The sequence below is a fragment of the Oreochromis niloticus genome, linkage group LG10, assembly GCF_001858045.2.
Source record: "Oreochromis niloticus isolate F11D_XX linkage group LG10, O_niloticus_UMD_NMBU, whole genome shotgun sequence".
NCBI classification, from domain to species: domain Eukaryota; kingdom Metazoa; phylum Chordata; class Actinopteri; order Cichliformes; family Cichlidae; genus Oreochromis; species Oreochromis niloticus.
Genome location: NC_031975.2, coordinates 16211472 through 16234211, shown reverse-complemented (window position 1 = coordinate 16234211; position 22740 = coordinate 16211472). Strand labels below are relative to the sequence as shown.

The following is a 22740-nucleotide window of genomic DNA, read 5'->3' as shown; positions in this document are numbered from 1 at the left end:
GGGGGGTTGTAAAGAAGAGGTTAAAGGACGGGGGGGGGGGTTGTAAAGAAGAGGTTAAAGGACGGGGGGGGGGGGGTTGTAAAGAAGAGGTTAAAGGACAGGGGGGGGAAAGAAGGGATAGATAGAAAGAAGGAAAGAGACAGACAGAGCAGAGAAAACCTGGCCCCTTCTGGCTACTTAATAGTTGCTGAAGGAGATTTTGTTCATCCCTAGTTGATCTCCATCCATATTTATATAAAATCTAGCATACTCCACACCACACAAAGTCAGAAGCCAGTTAAAATCTATATGTGGTACCTGAGGCAGTGCTGCACTAACCAGTTGTTCCTGGCTATTTGCTGGTTCAGCCTGCCTATCACTGCTACTCTTGGCTCTTATTGGTCAGTGCAGGCTGACGGCATGCTCACTCAGCACAATATGAAACAGAAGAGGACAACAATAGAAACATTAGTGCTGTTAGTCTGCTCCTTTTAGCTACAGCGGTATGAAAACTGCCTTTTCATTGTCACTCACTCACTAGTTTTCACCTTCCCAGTTTATCATCCTCTATTTTCAGCATACCCCCTATGTAGCATTAGCTGGTGTGTGTGTGTGTGTGTGTGTGTGTGTGTGTGTGTGTGTGTGTGTGTGTGTGTGTGTGTGTGTGTGTGTGTGTGTGTGTGTGTGTGTGTGTGTGCGCGCGTGCCCCCCCCCCCGCACTCTTTCTCTGTCTTTCCTCTAAGAGGATTGGCTGCTTGCGTCTACCAACATCTGTGTATCACTGTCCTGAGAGAGCAAAACAGAGAGGGGATGGGGGGGGTGTTAGCCAGCAAGATAGCAACATAGAGCTCAGGCAAGCCTGAGAGACACTATTTCTCTTTCTCTCTGGCATACACACACTCTTCCTCGTGCACACACGCAAACAAACACACACACTCAGCAGTAGACAGCCGCAACATCCGCATCGCTCGCTGCCCACCCGCATCCTTCTCCCCCTTTCTCCGAGCCTTTTTCCTGTCGGAGCGCTCTCCTCTTTCTCTTACTTGCTCCGTCTGCAACGCCTCATCCTGCCGTCCTGTCCCCCCTCTGCTGTCTGTCACCGTGGCGACATAGCCTCTGCAGCCATGGCGACCAGCCAGCAGGATTCGGGCTTCTTTGACATCAGCCTCAAGTCTCTGCTGAAGTCCTTTGGAGGCAGTGAGTACAGCTAACAGATCACTGTTGTTGTTGCTTGCTGCTGTGCCCAGCAAATGTGTGATACAGTCTGCCCACAACTCATCATTAATGGATCCTGCAGTGTGCAGACTATGCTTATTTGTGTTTACGTTTGAAGTTCAGGGACAAACGGACGGCACACAGTGTGATCGACACTGTCAACATTTGGCAATATTACGTAACGTAATAATGGAAGACAAGTAGTTGAGTTGAGCAAGAGCTCCAGAGAATGAGGGTAAATCTGGCTTCTCAGCAGTTTTCTATATATAACATTACTTAACAGAAAAAAAGTGTCACTATTTGACTTTGAGCCTGGTACAGAAATTATAAAGTCAATCAGAATTTGTCAATAAATAAAAACAAAACAAAGCTGTCTTTTTACATGTGATATTAATATGTGCGGTCCAGAAGACTCAAAATATCTGTTTACAAAACAGAAGGTAAAGCCACTGTAGGTCGCTGTGAGGCAGTCCGTCACCAGCAGCATCTCTCTCGACTGTTTTCACTGGGACATACTGTACTTTACGAATCTGAGACATTACAGTAATCAGAACACATCGCTGTATTATCGCCCCATTTGGACTCATCGGTGTGCAACCTGTAGTTTACCTTGTAGAGGATGCAAAGATAAGCGAGAAGGCTTTGTTGTTGTTGTCGTCGTTGTTGTGCTGCAGTGATTTTCCTGTACCGGCTGATCACCTCTTGTGGTAGTCTTCAGTTTGTTTATGTGTGCCTCTTTGAGAAGTCACTAGATTCCATGTGAATTTCTTGCCTTTCGCACAGCTCATGTGTCAGGTGTGTTTTGAAGGTTACTGACAGCAGGGGTTACGTCGGTGCAGTGGTTAAGGAGGAATTTCATGGGCCGTGTTGATGGTTCCCCTTGGGCTATTGGTGATGTAATAAAAAATGAAATCACTGCAGAAACAGACGTGTTTCCTCACTTGTCACAGCTGTAGACCAGACGCAGACATGTTGGTTTTGTTTGGCTCAAGGTCATGATATCGATAGCAGTCAGAAGAATTAAAAGCCAAGAATCAGGCTTTTAACTCCAACTTAGATTGGTGTTTTAACTTTTAAGTTGCTGTGGAGTGAAATCACTAGACAAATAGCTGACCTCATCATCTCCTGCCATCGCTTTGAAATATTCATGCGCGTAATGTCAACTACTTAGATTTTTAAGACTTTAGTTTTAATCCTTTTTTTTGTTTTTTTTAATTATATCCTTTCACCTGTAATGTTCACAACACGGCAGTATTTTGAATTACAGTGGCTAAGAATTGCACTGCTGTTGACATTCATTCAAACTTAAACCTCTCATAACTACACAACTAAGGGTTAGTTAAAAAATGACCAAGAATAACACAATAAAAACTCCAGAATACCTTTATCTCACAGGTACCAGCATACAGGTTTAGCTCTTCTTGGTCTTGGTGAGGCCAGTCAGTGTGTGTTTGTGTTAATGTCTGTGCTTTTACAAGTGACTCATCACAGCCCATATTAAACTGGCCTCAGACTGTGCAAGCATGTGCAGAACTGATACGTCTGTTCACAACCCCAGAAAAACTTAAAGGTATTAAATACTAACCTTAATTTAAACGTCCCTATTAGGATTTCTGTGTGACAGCTGCATTGTTGATGCATTAAGATGTGTATGCAGTCACCCTGTCTCATAATGCGTGTTATTCATGACTCATCCCGCCAGGGTGCTTGTCTGCTAGTATGACATGATGGTTGGAGGTAAACACCAGATGTAAATTCTCTCCACTTGGTCTATTTTTATCAGATAATCTGCTGATTATTTTAAGACTTGATTCCCACAGTCCAAGTCAGGGTTTTAAAATGTGTTGCTGTCTCCATCCAGCATCAAAACGGCAGTGAAATTTCCTTCAATGGAATTTTGGCTCAAGGAAAAACAATGTTGTTATTGTCAATTCTGCTTTTTATTCCTCTCCTCTTCATCTCTTTGCCATTTCAGTCCCTTTCTTCCTTTGTCTCGTTCTTGCTCGCACATTTTTAAATACATTTTTCTCAATTAAAATTTGGAATTTATTGTATAGTGTAATTAAACCAAGGCAGACTTGTAATGACTGGACATGGTAGAATTCTGCTGAATTACCCCCTTTATTGCTGAGTCATGCAAATGGTCTACAAACGGTCACAGGAAGTGCTCCACCGCAGCTTTCCTGGGCCGCCACGACTTTCGACTCTCATCTGATCAAGCACAAGCTTGTACACCACTGTGTTTCACTGAGCAGTTGTAATAGATTATCTCAGTTTGAGACCACCTTCTATTGTGTTGTGTATGAGTGTGTGTGTTTCTGTGTATTTGATTATGTCTTTGTGCTCATGTGTCTGCAATTGTGTATGAGTAGGGGTCAGTGGGAGTGGTGGGTATGTAAGCGAGTGACCGCCAGCAGTCTATATATAGCACCTCCCTCCGCCCCTCGGCTCGCTCTCGGAGCAGTGTTGAAATTCCAGCCTAACTCTTCTGGTCAGATCTCCACAAAGAGCAGACTTTACTTAACTGCTATTGGCTACTTAAGGACAGCCCTTAACCATTTTCAAAGAAGCACTTAATTTCAATACTTCTTTCCAAAGGGCTTCAAGGAATTCAAGGTCACAGGAATTGTTGTGCAGAGTGTTGGCAGGTCGGAGGCGGAGCAGAAGCAAAAGTAGAAACTGATAGCTGGCCTGTAGGCTCATATAGCTCTCGAGCACGAGGCCCTACGCAGCCTCTAATCTACTCAAACCTCTCCTGGAGCAGGACACTGGAAAGGTTTTTTGATCCCTGTTGGTAGATTGCCCTTATGACAGAATAAATGGTTGTTGGTTGTCTCTACTTTTATTTTAAGAAGACACTTCTGCACCTGCTCTTCAACTTTCAGCTGGAGCTCTCTTGGCTCTGAAGCATCGAGGCATCTTCACTTGGGCGGGTTTGCTCTGGCTATGGCTCCTCCAGTGTGTGGATGCAGCTCATCACCCTGTTTGATTTGGACTGAATGTGGGATAGAGCTGTAATGCTGCTGTCATGACAGTTTTCTTTTTGACCTCAGGCTCGTGTGTTTCGCTTTTTCTGTCGTTCATTTTCTTAAGGATGGAGATTTACACTTTTAGCTTTGGTTAAACCGACCTGGTGCCAAAGCTGGACATCAAAGGGACTTCTGTAGTATTTTTCACAATGGTGGAGTAGACAAACGTCCTCTGTGACTTTAACCTTTTTGAAAGGAATTGCTTTTGTTATAAATCATGGACGCTGTACTTCACAGCCTGTAAAATCCCACCGTTTTTTTCCCATTTCACCCACTGTGTCCTTGTAAGGCTGTCTGCACCATGGAGGTGCCAACGAAATGGAGCAGGGCTAGTGTGATCAGCTTCATCAAGGGCCTTGGTAAGCGTAAAGGCTTGCGCATTCATATGGACACCTGTTTGCAAAGCCTGAGTGCTCAGGTTTAACTCAGATAGACTGCTTTGCAGGCCAAGGGGCCTGTCATGTCCATGAGTTAGTATTTACATCTCACCTCTCCAGTGAGGTCAGGTCACATGGTCATGAAAGGTCAGTTTGATCTGGCATCGTTCTTAATGCAAACACACTAGACACATCTGGGAAATGTTGTGGTAATTGTTGCTTTGTTTTATTTGGGGGGTGTGGGAAGTACTTAACACATGTTTTTTCCTCCGGCATTTTCTGGGAATCAAACCTGCAAATGTTTCATTCTGTTTATTTATCCGAGTATGAGATTTATTACCACAGGAGATAGCATGAGTCTGCACCTCAGCTGCCTGAATGCAAAGCAGGGAGGATCGTGTAAGGATTGCCAGAGTCGGTGTCCTTCGCCGAGCCATAACTCAGTCAAAATTTGAACACACAGATGTGGTTTTTATTAGTTTGAATGCAATTTATGCTCAAGAAGATGATCTTTAACACTTCCCCATTCCTCGTGACTCTACAAGTGAGAATCATCAACCATGAGAGCATTGCAAATATGAACTTCTAATGCATATTCAGCTCTATTTGTCATGGTTCAGAAAGCAAAACCAGGCTGAAGGCCCAAAAATGATGAGATCTGTAGTTCAAAACCTTTAGCATTAAATATGCTCCAGTTAGCAGTAACGCTGATAAAAATGTGTGCATGCTGGGGGCACAGAAGTATTTACTGTAACTCAGGAGTGACCCACAGAGTCAGAGTACTTCAGACTAACTGGCCTGTCTTATATGTCATCAGCTTCTCCAGTGGGACTGAAGCCATCCATCCCACCAGCCAGCGGTCCCTTGGGTGAGAGGAAGGGCCCCGTCGTCATGGCGCCTGTCAACGTGGACCCAGAGAGCAAGCCGGGCGAGTTTGTCCTAAAAAGCTTATTTGCCAACTTCACCTTGCTCTCTGAACGCAAGATCCGTATCATCATGGCTGAACCACTGGTGAGTGACCGAGCTTTGATTCTGTCTTTTTTTAATCTCCATGACGCTTGGTCCACTTCTGTCTGTGTTACAGCATCATAAACACGCATTTTGGCCATCTAATTTCATTTTGTTAGTCATAGTAACTTTTGATGACAGTGTATATTCGCCCGACTTTTTTATGCAATCCACAGTTTCCAACCTTTTTTAACTATCCAGCCGAGCAATAAATGGAAAAAGCAGTAAATCAGGGAATGCCTTCTCTTTATCGCTGTGTTTAGTGGATTGTATTTTACCTTGGAAACCCACGCACACTCTACACTCAGTGATCAAATACACATTTAACCCAAGGTGTTTTTCCTCTGTATTGTTATCATTTGAAAAAGCAGGCAGTCGTAAATAATACAGGCTCAGATGTACCTGTTAGTGTACTTGAACTGTGCATGTTTACACCTTTGCTTGTCTCTATATGACAATTTTCAGTTTATGGTTCACAATGAGACACACTGTGTTTGCAGTTTTTTGAACAACAAATAACCCTAATATATCCGAGCCAGAATATTGACCCTCTCATCTCATTTTTTTGTCTGTTTGACAAAGTAAACTTCTTCACTTTTTGTTACATTTAATAAATGCGACTATTAGCTTTGACCTTCTGACTCAGTGATTTATGAGTCTCACTCGCTCTCTTTTTGGACACAATGACCATTTTGTTCTGTCAGGAGTCTGAACTGAATTTCTTTTCCCTGAATTTCAAAACAAAATATTTACTAATGCTAGTAGACTAACATGAGTGTTTTCCACCTCTGTCTGTTCTTATCCGGCAGGAGAAGCCACTAAACAAATCTCTGCAGAGAGGAGAAGACCCACAGTTTGACCAGGTGTGTGTGCCTCATGTGGACACATACTTACTATACACTGTCACATATTTTGAACAAGACTAACCTTTTTTGTCATCCTTTCTCTTTGTCTCTTGGCTCCCTCTCTTCTTCCTGTCATCTGTCCAGCTGATCAGCTCTATGAGTTCTCTTGCTGAGTACTGCCTGCCGTCCATCCTGAAGACTCTGTTCGACTGGTACAAGAGGCAAAATGGCCTGGAGGACGAGTCCCATGAATATCGACCCAGGGCCAACACCAAGTCAAAAAAGTGAGAGAAGATTAAAATATTGGAGCTGTTTGTGCACATTAACACATGAACTGGATCATGAAATACATTCCTTTAAAACGATTTATTCCAATCAATGTGGGCTCAAATATTCCCAAACCAGCCTGAAATCAGATGAGGATGATTAGGGTGATGGTCGGTCCAAACATAGGTGTGAATGTCGTGCTTACTCATTAATATACCATAGACATAGAATTTGAGGTACAAACCAAAAAATGACAACTTTGAAGACCCGGCAACATTAATCCATTACATAGCGCCGTAGATAAGGAAATGTGCTAAAACAGTCAAAAATGACCTTCACAGCTCTGTGCACCCGGGCCTAACAGAACAGACACTGTTATTGTAAGTGTGCTAATATCGTCTTATGTCTGTCTTTCTCAGTGATGAGCAGCAGAAGGACTACTTATTGGAGCGGAGGGATCTGGCAATAGATTTCATCTTTTCACTGGTGCTTATTGAAGTTTTAAAGCAGGTGGGGCACATTTTGCAGTCTGATCTGTTTGTCATAATGTCTTTTAAATGTTTAAAGGAGAAGCACTGATAATAATGCATATTAAACGTCCTTCCAGAATAGCTCGTATGTGTTTAAGTGACAAAGTAATTGTAATAAAATTACATTTTACTGCAGATCCCCCTTCATCCTCTTTTGGATGGACTCATCCAAGAGGTCGTTAACCTGGCCTTCAAGCACTTCAAATACAAGGAAGGGTAAGACAGATGACCTATAAAAATTATATTAATGCAATAGAATGAATTAAATGCATTTTAGTTTTCAAATTTGTAAAAACTAACCAGTGCACTTGATTGATAATATTCATGTTAATGTTTAATTTTTAGGTATCTGGGGCCCAACACAGGCAACATGCACATAGTAGCTGACCTCTATGCTGAAGTAGTGGGAGTCGTAGCTCAGTCGAGGTACTGTTGAATTAATTACTCCTTACACTGTATGCATATTTGTGTAGCTGCACGCAATAAATGTTTGTGTCTCTCATGTAATTGTACCTGTTCTCAGTACTTTTTTTTTTCAAAAATAAATCTCCCTGAAGACCCAACACGTACAGAGCCAAAGCTCAATAAAAACTGAAAGCGAGTACTTGATACTGAGGCCAGTGTTTTCGAAATGTAATAGCTGAAGTGGGTACGAGAAGTCTTAGTATTTCACAGTGTTATTGTTTTCCCAGATGTCTACAGTGAGTGGGTTTGTGGAAATCACAATAAAAAGAAAGTCCAGCTTGTCTCGTCAGTCTTTAAAAACTGCTGACTAAGGATGTGTGGTCATAGAGTAGAAATATAACAGAAAGAAAAAATTTTGTCTTTAATTTGAAGTAGAATCCAGGTCGTGTTACAGCTGTGGGCCTGTTTGTCTGGGTTAAAAATTTAATATGTGGCAACAGTTGCTATCTGCCCTCTTTTTGACCCAATTTTCAGTGAAATCAGAGATTACAAATGTCGTCTCTCCAACTTCAGCACAAGTGAAGAACCTAGTGTAGTAATAGCTGTGTTCCTCTAGTCTGAATGTGTGTTTGTGTGCATAAGGGTAATGATAAGGGTCCTCCAACTGTGTCACGTAATGTCATGTGCAATGAAGGATAAAAAAAGAAATAAAAAAATCTAATTTTACTGGGTTATTACTATGCAGTTACACATGGTAGCTCAAAAACTGTCACACACAAACACACAGACACACACACACACACACAAAGATAATAACCCCAAAATCCACATACTTAATGGAACACAGCTATCGACCAAGTATGAGATCTAATTGAGCAAAGGGAGAAAAACTGTCTTGTGTTTTTTACACTAATCAAGTAGCATTCTAAATCACCTTTCTGTGTTATTTATTTGCACTGCATTCTGCACACACAGGACTACTACAAATTTGAGTACACACTCATAAACAACCTGAGGCTATGCTTCATTATTCTTGCCATTATCTGCATATTTTCAGTTTAGTTAATGATAATAGTGTTTATATGTGCTTTATTTAAACTCTCTGCACGTAGAACAAGACTAATAACTATTTCACTTACTAAACTGCTGCAGTAACATGCTAGACCATGTGCAAAAATCACACACACATACATATTCCCTGCACATTGCCCCTCCAGATGCCTTTCTAAATATAGGCTTGCAGAGCACTGTTGTACTGTTGGTAGAATCTATCTGGCTGGTTGGTACATACGGAAAAAAAGCATATACCCATGTGCATGTGTTTTAAAAGGGGGGGGGGGACTAAATGTGCTCAATCTAAGCAAATAAACAGAGATTAGAAGACTGTTGATGATTTGTTTTAGTTATTCTCCAAATGTAATCCCCCCCACTTAGACATAGATATAATGGTATTTACTAAAACTCACAAGAATTGCTCACATCTGGTCACCATTTCCTCGGCAGGTTCCCAGCAGTGAGGAAGAAGTTCATCTCTGAGCTCAAGGAGCTGAGGCAGAAAGAGCAGAGCCCGTACGTCATCCAGTCCACCATCAGCCTCATCATGGGACTCAAGTTTTTCCGCATCAAAATGTACCCGGTGGAAGACTTCGAAGCTTCCTTCCAGTTCATGCAGGTAGACTGAGCTACTACTGTAATAGCTACCTTGCCAAAGAGGGGCTGTGTTTAGGAAGCTTAAAGGAATGATGTAGATTTTTTTATGGTTTTTTGTTGGAATATTTGTACCTGTCATCATAGAGCTTTCTACCCAAGTTCTACAAATTAATCTAATTGCCTTGTTTATCGCGCCATTGATGTGAGTCGTAGTTGCAAGAATTCCCATGATCCATTGCAAAACAAAGCTATGGACATATACAGAGATGGGGTTTTTTATTTATCACTTTCTCTGACTCTCTTTCTTTCTTTCCTTCTCTCTGTCTGCAGGAGTGTGCACAGTATTTCCTGGAAGTGAAAGATAAAGACATTAAGCACTCATTAGCTGGACTCTTTGTGGAAATACTCGTACCTGTAGCTGCTGTAAGTGCATTTAATCTTACTCCTCAGAGCAAAACAGAGTAGACATTAGGACAGGCCCAGATTGAAATTACTGCTCTCCATTTATATGATAAGTCTGATGTCTTAGGATCATCAGTATATAATGCCCTGTTTGTCTCGATCAGGTTAACAGACATTGTTCTGGTGGGGGGGGAAAGGAAATCCAATGTATATCGACATAACTTCTGCATTATCTCTTCTCCTCCAGACCGTGAAGAATGAGGTGAACGTGCCATGTCTACGAAATTTTGTCGAAAGTTTGTACGACACCACACTGGACCTGTCCTCTAGGAAGAAACACTCTCTGGTAACTTTTTCCCCGTATTCGGTTTCACCACTGGTAATCTCTCTTCATTTCCTCTCCATTACTAGCAGTTGGTGAAAGCACTTACTGTAACTCTCCCAACATGTGGGCTTTTATCTCTTCGTGGGAACGAGATAAGAGTGTAGTGTGCAGCGCACTGGCTATTTTTTGAAGCTGCGCCAGATGGGCATTGTTTGCCTACAGCATGGAGGTAGGCAGGGAAATCAGCAGTTCATCTGACTCATTAAAACAGTGCACTAAGGCTAGGCTTTGATTACAAGGCTACTGAACTGTACGTGATTTTCAGTGCTATAACCTCCTTAAAATATAGACACAACTTCTTAGAAATTTCTCAGATGCACGACAACGCTCGCTGAGGTGGTACATTCTCTAAGATGTAGCCCCACCTTTGGGATGTGTCCTGCAGTTATTTGATGGGCACATTTGATAACAAGACATGCCATCAGTCCGCTGTGCTGCATTATTTTTGCAGATTCTCCGCATACTCCAAGCCACCCATGCAGCCTAGACCTGACACACCTCTCTCCAAACAAAAGTTCTTGTTTTTTTTTTCACTTTTTCCAAGTGAATAGCACAGAGGCACGCACACTAACAAGCAGTCATCTGCCATGTCAGGGAGATCATAATTGACAAATATGACAGGAATGATAGCAATGTGGCGCTTTTCCATAATTGCTATTCATTTGCATTCTTGGTGTCTGAGTGAAAGAAGGAAATCACGAGAATCAGATAAAGAGTGCTCACTTTGATAAGGAGTGACAGGTGCGCTTCTCAAGGTTAGAGTTTCCAAAACCCAGTCGCGACGCCTCCCTCGACCCACGCTGATCATTAGCAAAGAATTTGTTTTAAAGAATGATCTGCATGCTGACTTACATAACCTTTAAGAATGAGTGTACAGAGGAGACGTCAGGTCTGAGCCTGCTGGACATGAAATTTCTGTTAAAAATCCGTAAATATGAGTCACTTCTAAAAACTCACACTGTTGATGGTTTGATTTTCTTCATGGGATTTCATGTATATACATTTTTGTTTTTAAAGGACAAAGATGGATGTCAGTACCTGGGTTAAAGTTTGCAGCTAGTCAGACTGTCTCTGTTTCACTAGTTGGGGAGAAAGAATAAGTAATGAAAATTGCAGGGATGTGCCATCGTCGCACTACCTTTGAACTTTCATCCAGTGTTAAATTGTAACAAATCGGAGAAGTGCTGTTTCTCAACATCAGTGTTTGGCTGACAGGTCGGTTCATCCCCCCAAATTTGTCATGCGCCTCATTTAATTTTCTCCCATCTGTCTTTCCTCTCTGCACCAGGCCCTGTATCCTCTGGTGACCTGCCTGCTGTGTGTCAGTCAGAAGCAGTTCTTCCTCAGCCGCTGGCACATTTTTCTCAACAACTGCCTCTCAAACCTCAAGGTCAGCTGCTTCGTCTGTATGATGCAAATACACAAATTACTGTAGGAAGGACTGTTTGTTTCCCAAAACAGTATACTCATAAATATAAATTATGTGTGAAAAGTGAACTGTACATGCAAAAAACACTACAAAATATTTGCTCTACCCCCTAGCCCTTCAGCTTTAAAATCACCCGTCAGTGTTTATTGCTTCAAGTGAAGCACTGCAGCTTAGAAACTGACTGACCGGGGCTCATAAAGCCTCATAAAGTTTATGATTACACTTTAAATCTTTAGAATCCAGTGTATGTTGGGCACACAGCAATTTATACTGTGCCTGTACAATAACAGAAAGAAATGCCCCTTAGGGTTTTTTTTTTTAATTTCAGAAACTTGTTTTGATGAGAGGAAACATTTCTGTTACCAATGTGTAACAAACTCTACCTATTTTAAGTCTAATTGTTTTTTGTCTGCATGCGTGTGAATGCAGAATAAAGACCCCAAGATGGCACGAGTGGCTCTGGAATCACTCTACCGCCTGCTGTGGGTGTACATGATCCGGATAAAGTGTGAAAGCAACACTGCTACACAAAGGTAATGCTACATCTATTACTTTTCTATAAAATAGCATGTAAGATGTAATTGGAAGCTCGGTAACAGCATGTTAAACAATCATCAGTTATCTTTCCAGAAATAATCTTCTTCTTCTTCTTTTTTTTAATTGTGCTGTTACTTGTATGATTAAGTTATTTAGTGGAATTTCCTTTAAACATGGTACAGTTGTAAATATAGTCAAATGCATCAGGAATTACAATACTAATGTCTCTTTGTCCCTCAGTCGACTGACGTCCATCACCACCACTCTCTTCCCCAAAGGGAGTCGTAGCGTCGTTCCCAGAGACATGCCCCTGAATATTTTTGTCAAGATTATCCAGTTTATTGCCCAGGTATTATCATTATTATTAGTAGTAGTAGTATTATTATTATTATTATTTAACCATGAAAAAAATAAACTCTTAAGATTAAAAATCTCTTTTTCAAGAGTGTCCAGGGCCAAGAAGAAAAGTGGTACGCTCATAAGTTGCATAAATTAATACCACACACATAAAAATCCATACACCAGTTAAATACAGTCAAAGAGTAAAAAAAATAAAACACAGAAACAACCAAGATTATAACCTTCATTATCAGTAAAAAATGAATACCTTGATAAATGGTATGAGTGACCAAACCACATAAAGTGTTGTTCTTGGTCAGAGAAATAAAGTCACATTTGTGTGCATAGCATAGTGTTTTTTTCTGTACTGCTACTGAAAAACAGACTAATACAATGGTTAATCCAAAATTCTGAGATGGCACGGTTCCAGTAACTACTCAAAAGCTAAACAGTAATGAAAAGTAGAGGCTGACCAACAATGTAGGACATGAGATGTTTTTTTTACATTTCACTAGAATCCATTATCAAAATTGATTACATTATATTTGATGTCTGAATTAGCGGCAGAGGGTTTTGAAACCTGCTCTAATGCTGTTTAAGTGCAGCGCACTCTTTGCTCTTGCATTTGCTGCTGTCATGTAGTAACTGTGTGAAACCCCAGTTGCTACATGACATGAGTTTTTGTGACTCCGACAAAATAAGAAGTATAAATAAGACCTTCAGTGTTCTGTTTTGTTTGGTTTCTTCTTTGATTTTTTTAAAAATAGTTTTTATTAAAAATGTCCCACTGCTGACAGCAGATACACCTGCTGCCTCACACCACGTTACCTCTAAAATCCGGTAACTCCAGCATGTTTGTCCTTTCTTCAGGAGAGACTCGATTTCGCTATGAAGGAGATCATATTTGACCTGCTGAGTGTTGGGAAACCCGCCAAAGCCTTCAGTCTCAACCCAGAGGTAAAAAGGAGCGGACGCAGGCATTCAGTTGCACAAAGATCAACAGCGGATCTCCACGGGACATTTTATAGATCTAAGCATTCCACTTTTGATTTCTATCAAAGGAATGTAAAGAACAGTATGTGGTCTGCTGGAAGCTTCAACGTAATTAGCCTGAAACGGTGGATATTCACTCTACCTAATAATAGTTAGACGAGATGGACTTGGCAGTGAGCGTATCCTGTGTTGGACATTATGTGCTAAACTATCGATTGGTGTAATCTGACAGTGCAGTATGCTTTGCACAGTTTTTACAGTCACAGTGAGGCTTTTTGACATTATATCAGCAGTTATATAAATAGATCCCGCTCAGCTACACTCACTGCAGGATCTGTGTCTTACTGGGAAACAATGTAGTGATGTTGATCTACATTTATTCGAATTCTGCTTTAAATCTTCCATTGCTCTTGAAAAACTGGCATAAAAACTGGCGCTGTGTCTGTCTTCCAGCGTATGAACATTGGTCTGCGGGCGTTCCTGGTCATAGCAGATGCTCTCCAACAGAAGGATGGAGAGCCTCCTATGCCCAACACAGGAGCCACTCTGCCCTCTGGAAACTCTCTGAAGAAGAAGAAAACATATCTCAGCAAGACACTCACTGAAGAGGAAGCCAAGCTAATAGGTCTGTGTGTGTGTTTGTGTGTGTGGGTGTCTGGAGGCTGCTGTAATTTGAATGTCTCCCCCTTCATCGTCTCTGTTTCTGGCTGGTCCCCCACAGGCATGTCCTTGTACTACTCCCAGGTGCGAAAAGCTCTGGACAACATCCTGAGGCACTTGGACAAGGAGGTGGGTCGTTGCATGATGCTCACAAGCGTCCAGATGCTCAACAAAGAGCCAGAGGATATGATTACGTATGTAACTGCAAAGTGGAGTTTCATTCCGTTTGAAATTTTGCAAACATGATCTAAAATAAGTGTCCAATGTACCCCTCCATCTTCCATCTTTAGCGGTGAAAGGAAGCCTAAAATCGATCTGTTCAGGACATGTGTGGCTGCCATTCCTCGTATCCTTCCTGATGGCATGTCCAAGCCTGAACTCATAGACTTGCTATCAAGGTAAGTTTCAGGTCTAGTTCAAGTTCCTCAAAATACAATAAAAAAATTGAGATTAGAATACATTATAAGTAAATAAGTTAAACCTTATCAATACAAGTTTTTGGTTTCAGTTTAGTTTTTATTAGTTTCTGTGTTACTTTAAGCCTTTTTTGTTTTAATGTGGTTGCATATTTTCAGGGGAAACATGTAGGAAGTTCAGAACAGGCATTCAGTGCAAACAATACACAAAAACTAAGCAGATTTCCTTCCTTTTCATTATGTTTTTTTTTCCTTTTGATTCAAATTTATTTTCACTCGGTTGCAATTTTAGTTTAATTATAGTTAAATATAAGCTTTGTAACCCAAATCTTGCTTATTTATTGTCTGTCTGTCCCTCAGACTCACAGTGCACATGGACGATGAGCTTCGTCTTATTTCCCAGAATTCCCTGCAGAGCCTGTTACTTGATTTCTCAGACTGGAGGGAAGACGTCCTTTTTGGTTACACACATTTCCTTTTACGTGAGGTATAGCACAACCTTCAGATGTTTTCATGCTGCTCTTCTAAAGTGTTAAAATCATACTACCTACATAGTGACATATTAGAAACATTTCCCCAGAACTAATTTAGATTCTCACAGAGTGATGTGGTCCTTAAACTGAAGGGTGACAATTTAGAACCAACATAGTAGCTTCTTACAATAGGACCTCTTTATTATATGCTTATTCATAATTTCAAAGTGTTAGCCATAAAACATTGTTGCCAGTTATGACCGAAGGGGGTTCACTTCACAACAGGAGTGTCGTATGCTAAATACTTCCAGGTCCAAGACACCCATCAGTGTCTGCAGGATGCATCCGTCAAGCTTCTTCTCCAGCTGCTCACACAGTGGAGGTTAGCTCTGCAGCTCCAGGGGAAGATGCGAGGGGGAGTTGAGGTTTGTATAGAGTACTTTATCATTATGACAGTCACACTTAAGCCAACTATTTCCTCTCCTTTAGGAGACATGATGTTCAGTGGATTTAAAATCATATTAAAAACATTTAGAGAAACCATTGAGCTTGAAAGGTTGTTGAGGTCTTCTGGGTTGGTCAGTCTGTAAATACATGCTTAATTACTTTTTTTACTAACCCTCCTAACTTTCCATCAGGCCAGCCCTAGACTACCAGAGCGAAGCCCTCATTGTTCAGTACTCCATGCGGTGGAGGGCCTGGCTCTGCTGCTCCTCTGCTCGTGTCAGATCAGCACAAGGAAGCTGGCAGTCGGCGTGTTAAGAGAAATACGCTGTCTCTTCACGGCACTGGGACATGCTGAGGTAAAGTACAGAAAGCTCACATCTTCTCCCACCAATCATGTAGGGGGGATATAACAGCTCACCAGCTTGTCTCACTTTATAGATGATGACAAAGCAGTGAAGAAAAATACAAAAACAGTTCGGTAACAAATACAACAGCAATCTTGTGGCAAACTGTGATTAAAGAGGGAGAAAGGGCATGGAAATAGGATGGAAGGAGAGCCATCTGACTTGCTGTGATTAGACATGCATTGTGTGACGCTGTTATAAAAATAGCTGATTCTATAAATGTCTTTCCCTAAAGGACGATGACAAACCCATGATAGAGGTCATGGACCAGCTGAGCCCTGCTGTAATGGACAGCTTTGTTCACGTGGCTGTTTCTGACTCAGTATGTATATTTGTGCTTAGAATGTGAGAGTAATCACTAACAAAAGTGTATCGACGTGATTACTGATTTCACAAATTACTTATTTGCTCCTGTTGCCTCTCTCAGTCCACCTTGCCTCTCAGCCACCACGTTGACCTCCAGTGGCTAGTGGAGTGGACGGCTCGACTGGTGAGCAGTTCGTACGACGTGAAGAGCCCCAGCCATGTCTGGATTTTTGCCCAGTGTGTGAAGGACCCATGGGTGCTCTGTTTGCACATCTTTTTGCGGCAAGAGCATCTGCCTAAGCACTGCCCCATTGCTCTAGGATACGCCTGGCCCTATGTTTTCACACGGCTACAGCTGCTGCTGCCTCTGGTTGATCCCAAGTACATGAACTCACATTTATTATATTGTTCACTTTAAGCATTTTCACTCTAAATAAAATGACATGCAATGATAGCAACTTTTGTATGAAAGATTAAACTAATGCATTTCCACCTGTCTTCATGCAGCAGCCCAGTGAACGCTAAGAAGACGAGCACGGCAGGCGCCAGCGACAGCTACATCTCACTGTGGCGCAATTACTTAATCCTCTGTCTCGGAGTGGCTAAGCCAAGCATCATGTCACCTGGCCATCTCAGAGCGTCTACACCTGAGATCACTGCCACCACACCTGATGGCAGCGTCACCTACGACAACAAGGTGCATATTTGTGCTTCAGTTGATAGCAGAGACGTAGAGTTTAGAAATGTGAACTATTATTTGTTGATTTCCACCTAATGAAAAGCTTTTTGGGTCTCCTTAAATGATTGGATGTGGAAACAAAGAGCAAAATGGACTTAAAGTGTGATATTTTAAAATGTAAAGATTGATCTCTGTGTCCGTGTGTTTTACTTATTTATTTATTTTTTCGTAGGTTATAGGCACGCCCTCTGTGGCCTGGCTTTTAAAGCAGCTCGTCCCGCTGATGAGAGCTGAGAGTCTGGAAATCACAGAGTCCCTAGTGTTGGGATTCGGATGCACAAACGCTCTGGTCTTCAGGTACTGGAACAATAACGTACACAACAGTAATAAAATACACATCCTGCTTTGATGATGTTAGCCTTGGTTTCAGTGCTAATGTTATTCTTGCCTTTGGCAGAGAATGAACTCAAAAAGACTAAATAGACAGAACAAATACAGTTCTAAGTGGATGATATGCCAGATTTGATCTGAATCTCTGCCATGAGAAAGACACGATTCTTCAGTGGTTTTTATCTTCCATTCATGTTTTACCTACTCCCACCTGTCTGTTTATGAGCTGCATACCTGACACTGAGAGAAGAAAATGAGTCAGTGATGTAGAAGAGAAATTCTTGGAGGGGCAGAGACATATCACATTTTTTCAAAGGACAGAGGTTCCATTGTGACACGGTGGCATTTTCATTCTAAAGGAGATCATCTATTTTTAACCTAGAGTATTTTCTGAAAAGGCTCTCATTGTTATTAAAAAGATTAAGGTCTGCCCAGACAAATTTGTTCCGTCATTACGGCGTCTGAGGATTAGTGGTTTTAGGGAACATGACATTTGGGTTGCACTGCATAGATTTATGTCACACATCTTCATTGTTCCCATGAAGAAAACCTATTTCTATACGAGGAAGGACGTCTCATTTAGCATTTTGGCTATCAGGTCATTGATTGATTGATTGATTGATTGATTGACTGATTTTTTTTTCTGTCTTTGATCAAACAGGGAGCTCGTCGAAGAACTCCATCCGTTGATGAAAGAAGCACTGGAACGTAGGCCTGAGGTAAAACACACACAGAGGTTGTGAAAACTGACTGTGCAAAATTGAGAATATTTTCTAGATTAAGTATAAAATCAGGGTTGTAGCTGATGTCTTCCATAGATTAATAATGTTTTGTTTATGAAAATGGATTATAAGTTTTGTCCACAGTCCACTACAATCAGAAGTACTGCATGCTATACTGGTACCTGGGGCAACTGTGTGTTAATCACGATTTTGGACTTTCACTGTAATTTTTTTTCCTTAACATTTTACAGCTTTTCCTACTGACAGAGGCTTTCCCCATGGCCATATATACTACAGCAAAGTAAAGAAGTAATAGATGAACATTTAAATGACAGAAAAGTTCAATTTTTTCCAAAATCTACAATAGAAATTTTATTTTTTTTATAACGACTCCAAGAAAGAATTAATTGCTCATTCCTTCCATTTACTACAGCAGTATTCCATTATCCTGTAGAAAAACAGATATACTGCACTTCTTTTTTCTTAGATGAAGATATCTGAGGGATTCAGCGTGTAGTTCAGGTTTTTTACACTGACAAAAAGGGGAGATTCACTTGTCTGACCTACTTAAGGTCAGAGTGGGTTGAATGTGGCCCAGGAAGTAAAATGACTTTGACATCCTGGATCTGCTTTGTGGCAGGAAACTAACAACCTGTCTGTGCTTCCAGAACAAGAAGCGTAGAGAGAGGAGGGATCTTCTCAGGCTGCAGCTGCTGAGGATATTTGAACTACTGGCTAACGCAGGAGTCATCAGTGACAGGTAGCACATACGTGTATCATGCACTGAGTCATCTCGTGTTGTTTACTGGGCTTTGATCCTTATGCACACTAAAAGTTAGAATACACTCATCTCTCATCTTCTCCTGTCTGTAACTCTAGTCTCGTTTAGTTTACTAAGGTCATATTTTCCTCCTGGTTTTCCTGTAGCACTAATGGAGCTCTGGAGCGTGATTCCCTGGCCTTGGGTGCTTTATTCCTCGAGTACGTGGACTTAACCCGGATGCTTCTAGAGGCTGAGAATGAGAAAGAACTGGACGTGCTCAAAGACATACGAGCTCATTTCAGTGGGATGGTAGCCAATCTCATCCAGTGTGTGCCTGGTAAGATTATTATTTGAGTTCTTACCTTTTTAATTTTATAGCTTAATTTTATAGTAATTTTATAGTTTGAGTTAATACTACACGTTCATTTTTCAGTAGCAGGCAACGTACTGGCCTTGGTTTTCGGAGTCATTCTGTCTCTTGTTCTCACCCTCAGTGTCTCTCTTTCTTTCTCTCATGTCTGTGCAGTCCACCACAGGCGCTTCCTCTTCCCTCAGCAGTCCCTGAGGCACCATCTCTTCATTCTCTTCAGCCAGTGGGCTGGGCCCTTCAGTGTTATGTTTACGCCTCTTGACCGGTACAGTGACCGCAACCACCAGATCACTCGTTACCAGTATAGTGCTCTCAAGGTAAGCAGTACAAAATCACCAAACTCCTTTTTGCAGTGATTCAGGATATTTTACAGAAATATAAGCATTGTAGTCAGCTTTGCTTTCGTCTCCCAGGCCATGTCAGCAGTTCTGTGCTGTGGTCCAGTTTTTGACAACGTGGGTCTCTCTACTGATGGTTATCTCTACAAATGGCTTGACAACATCTTGGCCTGTCATGACTTACGGGTAGGTGGACTCAGGGATTTGATGGTTTAACTTGTTGTACGGTTAGCTCTCTATGACATGTATTTGAATTTCAGCATTTTAGTTTAATCTAAGAAGTTACAAATCAGTTTTAATACATGCATTCAATAGTGCCTCAACACAATAACATGTCTTCCTTTAGGTGCACCGTCTGGGGTGTGAGGTGGTCATTCTGCTTTTAGAACTGAATCCAGATCAGATTAACCTGTTCAACTGGGCCGTGGACCGCTGCTTCACCGGGTCTTACCAGCTTGCATCTGGCTGCTTCAAGGCCATCGCCACAGTGTGCGGCAACAGGTCGGGAGTCACACCCTGGTTCTAATCTGAACTCCTGATGTTTTTACTATCAGGGAACAGATGCAGATATAAAGCTTACTTTGTTTACCACGATGCCCACTTGCTTGTTAATACTCATTGGTTGAGTTCTTACAGTAACCAATAGCTGTTTCTATTTATTATGCCAGGAATTATCCATGTGACCTTGTGACTTTGCTCAACCTCGTGCTGTTCAAAGCCTCAGACACCAGCAGAGAAATATATGAAATCTCCATGCAGCTGATGCAGGTATGCTCACTTTCATGGCACATATTAAACAAAGTCATAAAGCCAAAACCTGGCAAAGATTTAAAAATAAATGTTTCCTGCAGGTGCTGGAATCTAAGCTGTGTGCATACTCCAAGCGGATGGTGGAGCAGAAGCCTGGTAATATTTTGTATGGGACGCACGGCCCCCTCCCTCCTCTGTACAGTGTCAGCCTTGCGCAGCTCTCCATCCAGCTTGCCAGCATGTACCCAGAGCTCACGCTGCCTCTTTTCTCAGGTAAATTCTTCTCATCTGTTCTTCTGTGGAATTCTTCCAAATGGTACAAATGCAACAAAAAAGAACAGTTAAATATAAACTAACTAATATATCTATATGCATTTTTAGAAAATGGTATCTCCTTACACTTTAATGTGGAAGAGAAGTTAATAAGGAAGCAGCATAAATTAAAAAAAATGAATAAGTGAATTCGCCTGGTATTTGCAGAGGTGAGCCAACGTTTCCCAACCACCCATCCTAATGGCAGACAGATCATGCTATCCTACCTGCTACCCTGGCTTAGTAACATTGAGCTAGTGGACACAGGTCTCTTACCTCCTGCTTCAAGTCCCTGCACACCAGAGGAAGAACCTCGAGGTCAGGCTCGGGGCCTGGGTGCATCCCCCAGCCTGAGAGGCAACGGCTGGGGTTCCTTGCAGGCGACATCATTGGTGCTCAACAACCTCATGTTCATGACTGCTAAGGTGGGAAGCCGAGTTAGTTCTTACTTGTGAAAACTCCCACACACACCTCGAGCTTTCTAATTGGATTTTTTTTCCTTTACAGTATGGAGATGAGGTTCCCGGACCGGAGATTGAGAATGCCTGGAACGCTCTAGTGTCGAATGAGAGGTGGAGCAACAACTTGCGAGTCACCCTGCAGTTCCTCATCAGCCTGTGCGGAGTTAGCAGTGATACCACATTACTGCCTTATGTAAGAGCATTTGTTAGTTAAAAAAATCCAATAAGTTAAATACAGCAATTCTCACAAAGATATCATAACAAATATGCAGAAGTAATGCAAATAACCCAGAAGTTCTAACTAATGCTTGCTCATCTGTTGTAGATTAAGAAGGTGGTGATTTACATGTGTCGCAATAACACCATCCAGACCATGGAGGAGCTCCTGTTTGAGCTGCAGCAGACCGACCCTGTCAACCCTGTGGTTTTGCACTGTGATAATCCTCCATTTTATCGCTTTGCTGCCAGCAACAAAGCCCCCACATCCCAGACAGGTGAGGGGATGTGTTCCTGTCACAGTCTGTGGAGTCAAATTAGATTTTCATCTCAACACTTACCTTTGGTTTGAACTTGACAGCTTTTTTCATGTGACAGATGGATGACTCTGCTGTGTTTCTGTTTAATGTGTAGGCACCACCTCCAGTAGTAACACCGTAGTAGCTGGTCAGGAAAACCTGCCAGAGACAGATGAGACCAAGATGGTCAGAGAGAGTGAAGAACGGTAAGTAATTTTTTTATACCTTACATACTTATAGCTGCAGCATGGGTTGTCATGGTGATACAGTGTTTTATTGGGTAAGACAGTCTCTCAAGAGGCTGTCATAAAGATAGCTAAAAAATGTCAGCATCATATCAGCTACTGTATGTAGCGATGATAATACCGTGAGGATATTGTCAATCAAATCTGGAAATGCTGAGTTTGACTTTAAATGTGGTGGATTTTTCACAGCCGGGCGAGGGCTCACAACAGACTGGAGTCTCGTTACAGCAACAGCTCCGGAGGCTCCTATGAGGATGAAAAAAGTAAGCCCTGACTTGGTTCTCATGAGGAATAAACCACAATCTTTGACTCACACACAGAGCCCAGGGGTTTTCACAGCTGACAGCTGTTATTTGGAGAGACTCTGAGGATGTGGACTTCTCAGTGATAAATCTTCACCATTTTAACTTTAGACTTTAATGGTAATTGTTACTGACAGTGCTTGTGCTATAACTTCTCATCCCACATATTTTCTTTTTTATATATAGAGACCCAAAGCAAATGTTTTAAATGTGTTGTCATGCACCTTGTAATAGCGGCCATTGACATTCTTGTCAAAGTAGGTTAGATGATTCCTATAATTTAAACAGCTAGCTAAGGCCCCAGTCACACAGGCCAATTCATCAACCATCTACTATACAGCTACAGACCGGACATTGACTCCAAACGCCATCTTTCAAGCTTACTCTTTGTTTCATTCATGCAAAAAAACAAAGTGTAAAAATGACAACCTCATTTCCGCTACAGTTGGTAGTATTTTTCAAACACAATAAAATGAAGTCACAACTACAGTATTAAGGAAAGGTAAAGGTCCCTACAATAATACAGATAACAACAGTTTTCCAGTTATGGTGGACAAGGCAAAAAGTTAAGCTTTCAATTGAATTAAAACTCTAGTGGAAGATTGCTGCCACTCCCCCTCCTCGGCCTGTGCTTTGAGGATTCTCAAAGTGAATCGGTTAATTGTGCACTACTTTTAATTCAGAATGATGGCTTTGGTGGGATATTTGGGCGACCGTGGCTCAGGGGGTTGGGAAGCGCATCTGTAACCGGAAGATCGCTGGTTCGATCCCCGGGCTCTCTGTCCTGGTCGTTGTGT

At 41.7% G+C, this 22740-nt stretch overlaps 1 protein-coding gene across 9 annotated transcripts in view; it reads left to right on the top strand.

Moving 5' to 3' along the window:
- fryb (furry homolog b (Drosophila)) overlaps nt 1-22740 on the top strand; it is a 51880-nt gene that overhangs the window by 13882 nt on the left and 15258 nt on the right. For 6 of the 9 annotated variants that reach the window (XM_019363747.2, XM_019363741.2, XM_019363744.2 and 3 more), the window contains exons 2-37: nt 5418-5611; nt 6418-6471; nt 6598-6737; nt 7140-7230; nt 7387-7466; nt 7596-7676; nt 9159-9327; nt 9636-9728; nt 9955-10053; nt 11381-11482; nt 11951-12054; nt 12299-12407; nt 13268-13354; nt 13844-14015; nt 14112-14244; nt 14341-14448; nt 14827-14953; nt 15251-15364; nt 15578-15742; nt 16026-16112; nt 16218-16477; nt 16604-16793; nt 17008-17132; nt 17827-17884; nt 18556-18647; nt 18815-18987; nt 19177-19337; nt 19434-19544; nt 19705-19859; nt 20027-20126; nt 20210-20381; nt 20589-20845; nt 20928-21074; nt 21207-21375; nt 21512-21602; nt 21831-21904. In XM_019363747.2, the coding sequence (XP_019219292.1) occupies nt 5492-5611; nt 6418-6471; nt 6598-6737; nt 7140-7230; nt 7387-7466; nt 7596-7676; nt 9159-9327; nt 9636-9728; nt 9955-10053; nt 11381-11482; nt 11951-12054; nt 12299-12407; nt 13268-13354; nt 13844-14015; nt 14112-14244; nt 14341-14448; nt 14827-14953; nt 15251-15364; nt 15578-15742; nt 16026-16112; nt 16218-16477; nt 16604-16793; nt 17008-17132; nt 17827-17884; nt 18556-18647; nt 18815-18987; nt 19177-19337; nt 19434-19544; nt 19705-19859; nt 20027-20126; nt 20210-20381; nt 20589-20845; nt 20928-21074; nt 21207-21375; nt 21512-21602; nt 21831-21904 (4570 nt within the window). In that variant the 5' untranslated portion in view covers nt 5418-5491. Of the gene's footprint in view, nt 1-656; nt 1177-3856; nt 4583-5417; nt 5612-6417; nt 6472-6597; nt 6738-7139; nt 7231-7386; nt 7467-7595; nt 7677-9158; nt 9328-9635; nt 9729-9954; nt 10054-11380; nt 11483-11950; nt 12055-12298; nt 12408-13267; nt 13355-13843; nt 14016-14111; nt 14245-14340; nt 14449-14826; nt 14954-15250; nt 15365-15577; nt 15743-16025; nt 16113-16217; nt 16478-16603; nt 16794-17007; nt 17133-17826; nt 17885-18555; nt 18648-18814; nt 18988-19176; nt 19338-19433; nt 19545-19704; nt 19860-20026; nt 20127-20209; nt 20382-20588; nt 20846-20927; nt 21075-21206; nt 21376-21511; nt 21603-21830; nt 21905-22740 lie in introns of those variants that run through there. The other 3 variants (XM_019363748.2, XM_019363745.2, XM_019363746.2) reach the window with 2 other exon arrangements.